The sequence below is a fragment of the Oryctolagus cuniculus genome, chromosome 3, assembly GCF_051225735.1.
Source record: "Oryctolagus cuniculus isolate XC-2025 breed Fujian yellow rabbit chromosome 3, ASM5122573v1, whole genome shotgun sequence".
In the NCBI taxonomy this organism is placed as follows: domain Eukaryota; kingdom Metazoa; phylum Chordata; class Mammalia; order Lagomorpha; family Leporidae; genus Oryctolagus; species Oryctolagus cuniculus.
The window spans coordinates 21,409,635-21,421,869 of record NC_142869.1 but is presented as its reverse complement, the minus strand read 5'-3'; the positions used below and the strand labels follow the sequence as shown (position 1 = coordinate 21,421,869).

General features: G+C 59.4%; 2 protein-coding genes across 27 annotated transcripts in view; one reads left to right on the top strand and one right to left on the bottom strand.

Annotated features, from left to right (window-relative positions):
- Positions 1-12,235, top strand: part of PNKD (PNKD metallo-beta-lactamase domain containing) — a 552,090-nt gene that overhangs the window by 217,882 nt on the left and 321,973 nt on the right. The gene's annotated exons all lie outside the window — the stretch shown is intronic.
- The window catches only part of TNS1 (tensin 1), a 212,395-nt gene that overhangs the window by 91,403 nt on the left and 108,757 nt on the right, over positions 1-12,235 (bottom strand). For 22 of the 24 annotated variants that reach the window (XM_070070213.2, XM_051848187.3, XM_051848186.3 and 19 more), the window contains 2 exons: positions 3,449-3,490; positions 2,629-2,676 (listed from right to left, as the gene is read on the bottom strand). In XM_070070213.2, coding sequence (XP_069926314.2) covers positions 2,629-2,676; positions 3,449-3,490 — 90 coding nt within the window. Of the gene's footprint in view, positions 1-1,992; positions 2,089-2,231; positions 2,235-2,628; positions 2,677-3,448; positions 3,491-12,235 lie in introns of those variants that run through there. The other 2 variants (XM_089329887.1, XM_070070214.2) reach the window with 2 other exon arrangements.

The window sequence follows — 12,235 nt, the reverse complement described above, 5'->3', positions numbered from 1 at the left end:
CCACCCCGCCCCACGCCTCAGGAGGCTTCGAAGGAAAGGTGTGGGAGCGAGTCGAGGGTGCGGGCATCCCCGGCGCACGGCCGCCACCACCGTCACTCCTCCACGTTGGAGGCACAGGGGAGCCTAGCAGGGGAAGTCCCTGACCTCAGACGGCTTCTACTGCACAGACTCTCGTCGACAGACCTAGTGGGAGAAGAGGCGTCTCGGCCTCCTGTTCCCATCTGTGAAATGGGTATAGCACAGTGCTCACAACACTTCCTGCCTACACCACTTGGAGCCCCTGGGAAAAAATGGCTAGAGGACTTTACAAACTACTTTTAAGAGAAAAATAAGCTCTCTGCCTGCCTTTAAACCCATTCTTTCGCTCTCTGGGGATATGTCAGAGCCCTTTCACCCCATGACTCTGAACTTCTCCTAGCTCCTCCCAAAACATGGGCCAAGAATAGAACTTCTGATACAGCTCCCCAGGCACCAAACAGGACCCTCCCCGGTCCTCATCACCAGCACACACTGACAGGACGGCACGAAAGGAAAGTCCACAGCTTCCAACAAACAAACGTCTTCACTTTGCTCCCTGCCAGGAAGTCCCTCCTGCTATCTAACCCTCATCCTTCCTGCTGCAGTTTCAGCCAACTGCTTTGGCCCAGGTTCCCCCTACAGGTGGGAGCTGATCGTCACTCAGACTCTGTCCTGTTTGCTACCTCCTGGCCCACCCTTGCAGCTTCAGCGGGAACCCTGGGCCTTGGGTGGGATCTGAACCCAGCAATGCCGCTGCAGGAAGAGTTCTGGTTGCTTTGAGGTCCAGAGACCAAACACAACCGTGCTGACCAAAAGAAAAGCCATTTCCTGAGCCCAAGTCCCCGGGGAACAGAGCTGGGAGTGGGGTGTGGAAGGAAACACCAGGCAGCCAGACGCTGGCCACCGACCCACGTCAGGGGCCCGTCCCCATTCCTTCATCTCCTCTGGGGGCTGTGGCCACCCTCCCCAACCCTCTGCAACCACACCCCTTCCTCTCCCCTTCCTGCCCACCAGCCTGGATTTTTCCAAAACAAAGCGCGCCCCAGCGCACTGTCCACAAACTCGTCTACACACCAAGTCGGCCGGAGGGAAACAGCCACTCCTGCCCTGTGAGTCTCGGGCCTCGGGCCAGAGCCGGGGAAACAGCTCCACAAACAAGCGCAGGGCAAGCAGCAGGCCGGGGAGAAGTGCAGGGCTTCCAAAGCAGGTTGCTCTCCCCCCCCCTCCCGCCCCGCCGGGTCTTCCCTCGCCCCTGCAGTACAGGGGACTTGGAGGAATCTGCTCACTTTATGGACTCCTCTAACCAGAACTGGACCAAAACTCACCTTGTCCTGCCTCCCATATGCAGACCACACACACACACACACACACACACACACCGATCACAACCAAATGCCTCCACTTGCTCCCCAGGAGCAAGATCGTACACACTCTCACAGCTGACAGTCCTCCGTGATGTCTAACTTCCCTCTCTCCTGCTGCAGCTCTAACTCACAGGATCCGTCCGGCCCAGGCTGGGGAGGCAGGGGGATGCAGCCGCCCCAGGATGTGGCTTCTGAGCATGCCCAGACTGTGGGCTAAAAGGCTTGGCTCATGGGCTACCACCTGTCCCTGGGGCCAAGGGCTGGGGGTCCTGGGTGACCCCAGACCCAAGCAGCAGTCCCAAAAGGGACTTTGGTCATTAAAAACTCCAAGGTTCCTTGTCTATGAAGTGGGGTCACAGCATCTGCCATCGGGGGTGTCATGAGAATCTAAAAACACCCAGCCTAGCCCCCGTAACAGGACCAAGAGGAGCTAAACTTCACTGAACACGTAGTATACACTTCGTGTGCCCAGAGCTGGCTCACCCCGCTGCAGCAAGCACACGTGCAAAGTTAAGTTTCTCCCTGCACGCCAGCCCCGGGCACATCACAGACCTGCACACAGCCCCCTGCCCAGTGCATGGACTCGGTGCCCATGGGAACCCACACCTACCTTGAAGAGGCCCTTCCTCCCCAGTTTGAGGGGCATACTCCTCGCAGGCCTGCAGGCCACCTCCGCTCTGTAGGGCTGGCTGTGCCAGGGGCCCCAGGGCGGCGCAGCCGTGGGGCGGGGGGTGTGCCCCCCCCCGGCACCTCCCTCCAGGGCCCTCCCACCGCCATGCGTCAGGCAGCTGTCAGATGATAGGGCCTCGTGCCACCCACAGCTCCCCCTGTGCCAACCGCCAAAACCACTCCCTGCTCCTCCGCAGGCCCCAGGGTGAGGCTGGAGGGGCCAGCTCAGGGGCACAGTCACGGGGGGCCGGGGGCCACCAGTAAAGCCCACCTTGCTGGGGTGCAGTCAGCCCAGCACACGTGTGCACACACACACGGCTCAGAGCGGCACAGGCACCCCAGTCTGGTCCTTCCGTCCAGAGAGCCTGTCCCTTGGCAGCCCCCAGCCCACCACCACCGCAAACTCAAGGAGCCTGGGGGCACCAGCTTCCTCCAGAGCCCATGGACTTGAGGCCACAGAGAGGATTCTGCCCTTTCCCAGGCTGCCCAGAGGCCCAGCTCCACTACCACGCAGGTCTGAGACGGTGTCCACCTCCCGCTAGGCCCCGGCCCTCTCCCCGATGCCACGCGTGCTTACGTCCTCAACACTTTTCTGCACGTTTCCACCCCAGGAGGCTCCTTCCCCCTGTAGACAGAGACAGACAGTCAGGCAAACACCCACAGGGCACCAGGGCTTCCACCCAGGGCTGCAGAGCGAGGGGGTGGCGGGTGGAAAGGCCAAGGAGGGGGCTCCAGTGTTTAACGTTTGTCTACTAAGGGCCCCCCCAGAGCCAGCCAAACCCCTTGATTTGCATTCCAAGATCACTCCTCTGGCAGACACTATTATTCCCATTTTGCAGGTAATAAAACTGGGGCACAGGTAGGACTACACCTCACCTGTAGCCAGACAATTAGAAACCTGGCAGAGTCAGGATCCGAACCCAAGACCTCTGCCTCCAAGCTCACAATTTCCTGCTGGCCAGGATGTGTTTCTCGGAGGGTGGCCTCAGTTTCCCCCTGAAGCCCCAAATCTCTCCCAGCCCCCAGCATTCCTCCCCTTCTCTACACAGCCTTGAGAAAACTGTCTCTCTACTAAGTCAGAAAGACCCCCTTGGATGGCTCTGCCTGCTCTCATGTTCTACATATTTAATAAAGAGGTCCACATTCAACCCTGAGCTCGCTCGCTGGCTCGCTCGCTCTCTCTCTCTCTCTCTCCACCTGCCTGGTGCCTCAGCAGCCCACTGCAGAGCACATGGGCACGGACGGATGCCCAGCCCCCAGAGCCACCAGCACCCACCACGACTTCCCCCCAGTGCCCCAAATCAACTCCAGAAGTTTGTCCCCAACCACATCTCACATCCTCCACGTCCCCACCCTCCGTTTCCAGCTCCTTCCCCCCGGCCCAGGCTGTCACTCACCGTGTCCACTACATTCTTCGGAGCACTGTCAGTGGTGAAGGGCTGTGGAGAGAGAAAACAGGCAGAGGCCTCAGGACAGTGGCCCCCGGGGGGCGGGGGGGCCGCAAAGGACCCAGAATTCCGAGACAGGAACAGCGACGCCAACCCAGGATTCGGTCCCAACTTGGCTTTGCAGAAGGAAACAGAATCCCACCGGGAACGGAGCCCGCCTCCAGGCCCTGGGCCGCCTGCCCCCAGCACCCGGGCCTCGTGCCCGGCGCTGCGCCCGGTGAGCTGCACCTTTGCACTGTCGCAGCCTCACCTCACTCACTCCACCGAGGATCCAGGCTGCAGGTCTCGGCACTGCTTTGTCGCTTTATAGGTGTGAGCAGTTAAGGGAACAATCCCATGCTGTCACAGGGACAGCAGGATGGGACCCCCGTGCTGGGCCCTACCCTTCACACCCCTTGTGTAACAGCCCTGCGGCCGGGGAGCGGGAGCCTTCCAGGTGCCCCTTCCTGAGAGGCACCCCTTGTCCTAGCACAGCTCATTTCATGCACACAAGCTCCGTCCCTGCACCCATGGCCCCTGGACACCCCCACGCATTCCCACATCCTGGTCTTCCCCTCTCTTCCTCCCTGGACGACTCTCCCCCTCCATGAAGCCCTCCCTAACCACCTCGGCAGATGGAGATCCCTCTCCCACTTCTGAATGCCAGCCAGTATCCCTGTCTGTGCCACTCATTTAATTTGCGGGTGAATAACCTCATCATGGGAGTGTATGCCTCATCTTCCCAACTGCTGTTTTATCAGAGATTTTCAACAAGTTCAGGGAAAATGCATGTTATCTTAAAAAAAAAAATAGCTGTTGGTGGGGTGGGGCAGCGCTGTGGCACAGCTGGTTAAGCTGTCGCCTGCAATGCCAGCATCCCAGATAGGCTCCCTGCTAATGCCCCTGGGAAAGCAGCGGAAGATGGTCCAAGTGCTCGGGCCCTGCACCCGCGTGGGAGACCTGAGTGCAGTTTCAGGCTCTGGGCTTCAGCCTGGCCCAGCAGCTATCTGGGAAGCAAACCAGCAGATGGAAGACCTCTCTTTGTCTCTCCCTCTCTCTCTTTGTTAACACTGCCTTTCAAATAAATAGATAAATCTTTTTAAAAATTTGTTTTGGTTATTTCGGAGACAGAAAGAGAGAAGCTAGCCCTCATCCATTGGTTTACGCCCTCAGTGCCTGCAATGGCCAGGCCAACGCTAGGAGCTAAGAACTCAATCCAGGTCTCCCACATGGCGACAGGAACCGCATTACTGAAGCCATCACCACTGCCTCCCAGGGTCCCCACTGGCACGAAGCCAGAGTCAGGAGCGAGAGCCAGGCAGCAAACTCAGACACTCCAATGTAGGGCATGGGGACATCTTACCCCCTTCCCTGGAAGCTTAACCACTTGGCTAAACACTCATCCCCACAACATCTTAATCCCGCTGTCCATGAACTTGTTGAGGTCCCATCATATTGAAAACGTTCATCCCTCCTGCATCCAGAGTAAGACTCAAAGCCACATTATTGCAAAGTCAATGGAAAGTTCCCTTACAGCCAGGGCTAGGACTTACGCACAGTAGGCCATCAACAAGTCCCCGGGGCCTGACCCCGCCCCTCACTCTGCCCACACCACCAGGAGGGCTTCCTATGAGTGGCATCCTGAGAACAGGGGATCCCTAGGTCCCCGGAACAGGAAGGAAAACCTCCTCTCCTGGGGCCACCTCCAGCCACAGCCTCCAGGGCTGCACCTGCCACTCAGCGGAGTGACCATGGGGCCCTTGATGGACACAGAAGGACCTGAGCACGACTGGAAGGCTGAGAAAGCCACCTTTGCAAAGACACACGTGGACTGGGTCGGAGGAGGTCTCACAGGAGCAAACCCCAGCCCCAACAGAGGGGCAGCTGCCCACGTCCAGAGGACCAGGGGGCTGAGATGGGGCTGGAGGAAGGAAGCCGGCTGGATGGAAGACAGCAGTGATGTCTCTGGAAATGGCCCGGGACGCCTGCCCCTACTGCCTGGAAGCCAGGTCGAGGACTTCCTGAGCCGCTCAGGGCCTAGGCAGGAGGACAGGGTCCGGGCACAGGTGGTTGGGGGAGGCACGGAGCCCCAAGCACACTGTCCTCTCTGCAGGCACCAGGAGTCAGAGGTGGCTGTGAGGGAGGAGCAATGATGTGGCATTCTGTCCTTCCCAGCTCAGCCCTGACCCTCACCCTCAACCCCACTCACCGCACAGAGTCCCTGCTCCTGAGCCGTGCTCCCTGGGTAGCACGTCCATGAGCCCACTGGGAGGTGCCGGGGGTCCCTGCCCCAGGCAAGGAGCATGCCCGGTGCACCTGCTCCGCAGCTGCCTACTAATCCCACAGGGACACCTGGGGTGGGGCAGTGCACCTGCCTCCTCTCTGAGTTCCGGGCGGTGCTCACAGGTCCCTTCCACGTGCAGAGTCCACCTGGTGAAGGAGCCAAGGCCAGAGCTCCAGGCCCAACCCCACCCTTGGCCACGAGGCTGCACAGGAGCCCCCAAGAGCCCTCCTCCTCCTCCTCCTCCTCCTCCTCCCCCTCCTCTGGATCAGGACTCCAACAAGCCCAGTGGTCAGCGGAGTGTCTCAGCCTGGAGACCATGTGCTGGTCTCAGTCCACCCCCGAGCTTCTAAGTCCCTCAGACCCGTGGTGGGGCTGAGGACGTGCGTTTCTAACAGGGGCCCCCCTGCCTCTGGGCTGCAGGCCTGGGCAGCAAACCCACTCTCTGCTGCTAGCATGGCCATGCAACCTCGAGCAGGTCACCACGTCCTCGCTGCACTGCCAGAGGAATGCAGGGAGCCCAAGCAAAAAAAAAAAAGCACCAGGGCACCTGGAGCAGCAGGGGCAGTGTGGGCAGTGTGAGTTACCCTCCACCTCCACCCTCGGGCTAGCACTCCGCATGCCCCGCCCCCGGGGGCCCCAGGCCTCAGCAATGTGTCAGCCGACAGCCGCTCACTCTCCCTGCCAGCACCCTCCAGCAGCGAGCCCTCTGTGCCCCTTCCCCACGCCAGCTGGAGTCCAGCCGCAGTGACACTGGCCAGCGGTCAGATGCCCAGATGCTTTCTGAGGAGCCAAACACTCCCCGAGCCCGTCCAGACCGAAACCCCCCACGCTGCTGGGACACACAGCCTCGCATGCGTGCTGCCCCCCAGCCCACTTTGCCTGGAACTGAGTCCTGTTTGTTTCTCAATCGCGGTCAGTCCTGGGACTATGCGGAAGGAAAAAGTCTGGAAGCAGGAGGGCGGGGTCTCCCCGGCCCCAGGCCCTGCAGGGAGGTGGGGCCAGCAGCAGCTCCTGATCACCTGGGGCTGTGGCCTTCCTCACCCTGCCTTCAGCTACAACCTCCTGTACACCCACACATGCACACACACGCACACACACAGTTCACCCCTTCCCCAAGGTTGTTTCAATATTTACCTATTTTTAATTGTGTCTCCTTGTACCCACGGCTCTCCAACTCTCTCTATTTTATTTACTTAGCTCATTTAGCGTCTGCCTCTGTCCCTGAAAGTTCAGAGCCAAGAACAGAGCCTGGCACACTGCAGGCCCTCAGGCACTCTGTGGGGTAAAGACACCGAGAGAGGACCCTTGCCACCCACCCCGGCACCTGCCCACGCTCCCCGGCACACCACAGCCAGCAGCCTCAGGGCCTCAGAGTCCAAGCCCTCGACCTCCACCTTTGCGTAGTTTTCTATCAGGGCTTTTCTACCACACACACACAGAGACAGACACACACACACACACACACATATACATACACATATACACACACATACACATACATATAGACATGCACACACATACACACAGATACACAGATACATGCATATACATAGACACACATAAGATACACTTACATATATAGACACACACATATACACAGCACACACACATATACACAGATACACGCACATAGACATAGACACACATACACACATATACACGCACATATACAGACACACACATATACACACATTCACACACATATACACAGCGCACACACATATAAAAACATGCACACATATACACAGATACATGCATATACACACAGATACACGCACATAGACATAGACACACAGATACACACATATACATAGACACACATACACACATATACACGCACATATACACACAAGCACAAAGACAGACACACATACAAACACACACAGGCACAGACACACACAGACACACACAGACACAAATACACAGACACAAACACACACACAGAGACACACACAGCAACACACACACAGGCACAAACAGACACAGAGACACAGACACACACACAGCAACACAAACACACACACAGACACAGACAGGCAGAGACATACGCACAAATACACACACAGAGACATTCACACATACAAAGAGACACACATACAGACACAGAGACACAGACACAGAGACACAAACACACACAGACTCACATACATCCTTTGCACGCCACCCCTCAGAACATGAGCTCCGAGTGAGACCTGACACATCCTGTCCTCCATCCCCTGTCTCACAGCCAGGGAAGCCGAGGTGCAGAGAGGGCCGACCTCAGGGTGAGGTCTGTGGCAGGGCTGGGGCTGGCTCCCAGGGTGGAGCAGCTCACTGTCAGGCTCATCTCGAAGCCAGCCTGCAGGCAACTCGGCTGTGAAGGACCAAGCAGAGCCTCCCCGGCCACACCCACCCCTGCCCAGCCCAAGGCCCCACCTGCAGGCTTTCCCCAGCGGAGGCAGCGACTCCCGGCCCCAGCAGGGCTCGCCCAGGCCCCACTACCTCAGGCAGGCAGCAAGCTCTGCACCTGGCCCTGCTCGAAGGCCAAGCCCTGCCCTTTGTGGACCCCTGCGCTCCACCGTCCCAAACCTGGGCATCTATGGCGAGATGGGGACAGGGGTGAGGCGCTGGGGGCACAGAATCCAAGGAGGTGCCGCTCGTAGGTCCTGGAGTGCACCTGCAGAATCCGGGGAGCTCAGCCTTACAGATCCCACCCCACTAAGGGCCTTCCTTGCCTCCCTGACTCATGGCCCAGCCTGGAGCTGACTTCTCACGGCGTGGGCATGAACACGAGGACACCTCTTCCTCTTGTACTTAAGACCCCCGGATTTCCAGGGCAGCTCTTCGCTTTCCCGACCATGAGGGCCTCACACTCAGCCTCACCCCACTTCCGAGGTGAGTAAACTGAGGCTCTAAGCGGTCAAGTAACTTGTCCAAGGTCACGCAACCCCGGGCACCTGAACCTGCTGCTTGTACCACATCCCTCACGCATTCACCCTCCCTCCACTCCCTGGTGGTGCTCTTCCTCAGCCAGTCCCTCTTCCTCTTCATCAACTGACCGCCCGCAGGGAACAAGCTTCCTGAGGCATCAAGACTCGCTGCAGCAGTCCCCGGGGCCGGTCCTCAGTGGGGCGGGTAGGGCTTTCACTACCCTTCCGTGGGAAGACTAGAAATGGCTGCAATGGGAGAGACTGGGGTCAGATAACAGAAGGAACTTCCTGAAGCCGAGGGGTTGTGAATCACGGGGTGGGTAAGGGAAGATGCACATCCTTTCTATTTCCAGACCCCCCCACCCCGAAAAATGGACCCTTCCCCACAGGGTGGACCCTGGGTATCGGGGAGGACCACTCGGAGGTGGCCTGCAGGGAGGGTAGACTGGGGAAAAAAAAGTATCTGCTAGCTGCTGTTTGGGAGGAAGGAAAAGGCAGGGGTGCGGGGCTGGGGGGAGGGGGGAGGTGCAGAGTGCATACTCAGCCTCGAGGAACATTCCGTCCAGAAATTCCTCACACCCTCCCTCCCCCGTCCACCCGCCGGCGCTCCCTCCTCTTGCCCCCTGGGAGGCCTGGAATCCAGGCAGTTTTGGGGGCCCAAACACCCGTGACATCACATGAACCTCCATGGCAATGAACTGTGAGGTCACGGCAGGAGGGCTGCCTATCAGGAGGGGAAGGAGCTGGGGGCGGGTGGGTAGGACCAGGCAGGGGCTGGGAAAGGCGTCAGACCCAGGACCCAGAGGAAGTTATTCCCAGCTTACTTGTTCCAAAAATAGGAGCACGCACAGATGAAGAGAGGGCTACAGGCAGGAGGGCAGGACAGGGAGGGGCATTCACGGGGCACGCAGAGGACTCATGGTGGACGGCAGGTGCAGGGCGCCCCCAGGGCAGACTGGCTACCAGCAGGAAAAACAGGAACCCAGGAGGGAGCAGCCCAGCACAGAGAGGATCTGGGGGCCTGGGTATCGCCTCCCTCAGTGGCCACAAGAACCCTGGAAAGAGAGCTTTGAGCCCTTTGGGTAAACGAGGAAAGGGTGTTTCCAGGCAGGGTGGCCACCCTGTGGGAGCTCAGAGCAAGTGGGGCAGGCACTGGAGGGAGAGCAGTGAGGACGCAGGCCAGGGCAGGCCAGGGTGGCAGGGGGAGCCGGCTGCCGGAGCCCAGGACCCCAAAGTGCAAGTGTTAAGTGGCTCCAGGCCAAGGCCACCAGAACGAAGGAACCAGCTCCACATGACGCAGTGGAAAGTTACCCTGAGTCTCCCTGCACCCCCAGGGAGGGGCTGGGCAGGCCCACGCCTGTCCTCAGTCCCTTCCCCCAGCACCCCCTACGGGGGAGGCCCAGCACCCAAATGTTGGCTGAGGCCGGGCGGCCGCGAACACCCCCCACTGCAGCCAGTTTGCACACACTCACCAGCCCTGGCAGTGGGCCTGGCTGGAATGGCTCACACCCCCTCTTGTCATGCCCAGCCCCAGGACATGGTCCTCCTCCCACCCCCCACAGCCACCCTTGCCTACAGGGTCAGCAACCCACGCTGAGCGTCTATACCAGCCTCGGCCAGTCTGCTCTGCCCTTCTCTGATCATCCACCCCACCACCACCAAGCTGCCTGCAGCAGAAGCCCAGCTCTGAAACCCTGCTTCAGGTCACTTCTCCACTCAAGGGCCCATGATGCCTCTTGGTGCTTAGCCCCACTTCAGGTTCAAGTTCCCCAACCTGCCCATGGACGCCTACATTGTCTGGCCCTTGCCGCTCTGGCTGGAGACGGCTCCAACACCTTGCTCTCTCTCCTCCAGCACTCAGCTCTGCTAACAGCAGCAGCTGCCCCCATGCCTGCTCGCCCAGCGGCCCCAGCCTGGGCCACCAAGGGTGTGTTCAGACCCAGGGAATACAAGGTTGCCCAATGCCCTCCTGCCCCCAGCAAGATCAGCATGGCCAAGAGCATTTCCTGGATTTGCCTTGTCCTCTGTCAGACTCAGCAATTCGTCCAAGGCCCTACCCAGCCACTGCTGCGGCCATGCAGCCTGCCAGACGCCCTTCCTCTTCCTCCCCTCTTCTCTTCAGCTCGCTCCAACGCCACACTGGACTGGGAATGGGAGGCACATGTCCGTAGCCATCATGCACATGGGGATGGCTTGCGCCCCTAAACCCGAAGAGGAGGACTTCAGATCAGGAGCCCAGAGTGGGACGCTCATTAAGTCCCCCACTGTGGCTCACTCTCATTCTTACTGAGCACGAGGTGCCCCGGGGACAGGGCCCTTCCCCCTCATTGTCCTCTCCCACTGCAGGTGGCCACACACGGGAGTGCCCAGCACATCTGGAAGGCCTACATCGTCTGGCCCTTGCCCCTCTGGCTGGAGACAGCTCCAACACCTTGCCCTCTCTCCTCCAGCACTCAGGGTCCCCTTTGGGGGCCATGTTCCTTCCCAGCCCAGCTGGAGAGTGGGACCTCGGTGGCCCTGAGTCCCCAGGCTACTCCCTGGTAGGGACTCTCTCTGCAGCTCTGGGCCTTTGCACCTAACAGTAATTGGGGGCACTTGTACCCCCGGACAGGACACGAAGCCTCAGACAGCCCGGGTGGGTGACTCCAGGTGCTAGCAAGCTCTCCTGGTCACTCAGTCACCTTCCCTGTGTGACAGCCTCTGTGCGCCAGGTTCTACCCTGGAAAGCAACAGAAAGAAGTCCAATCGCCTTCCAACTCCTCCTCACTGCCCCTCTCCAGCTGCCCCCTATGGTCCTTCTCCAAGCCTAGCAGCCCATGAAGGGATGCACAAATTGGGATGTGCGCCCCCCCCCAATGCTGGGGACCCTCTGGGGACCTCAACGCCCAGCGTCTGCCTCTCCCCTCAGCCTCTAAGGGGCACACCTCCTGGCAAAGCTCCATTTCCCAGGATTTCCCAAAGATGGGTACTCATGGCCCTCTCAGTGCCCTGGGACAAAATGCACTGGTTCGGGGCCTGTCAGCCCCTGTGACGGACAGCGAGCGAGAAGACAGAGCCAGGCCCGAGCAGCTGCCCTTCTCATCTCTCATGAGGCTGCCCAGTGCCTTTGAGGGGCCTAGAGAGTCACTTAAGATCCTCAGGGCCTGTTTCCTTGTCCATAAACAGGCACAGGGCAGGGGCTGGGGACAGATGGAGTCTAAACTTCTCTCAGCCCACCCATTGCCCATGCACACTCAGGAAATGCTGACAACTCTGGCCAAAGAGACCCCTGCAGCCCAGGCACATGGGACAGTGGCCAGCATGCAGTAGGTGTGTAGGGGATATTTATTGGGAGGATGGTTGGGTGTGCATGGATGGACAGACCTTCCCGCAAATCCCAGGCCCCCAGCCAACAGGAAGGCTATTTAGAAAGAGGATCCCAGAAGCAGCCTGGCACCTGGCAGCATCAGAACCAGCCAGCAAGGGTGCCTGGGGAGGAAGCAGACCAGGGACCCTCCTGACGCAGCCCTGCCAGCTGCGAGAGCCAGACCACGTGGCCAGGGTCTTCTGAGCCCACCTGTTCCA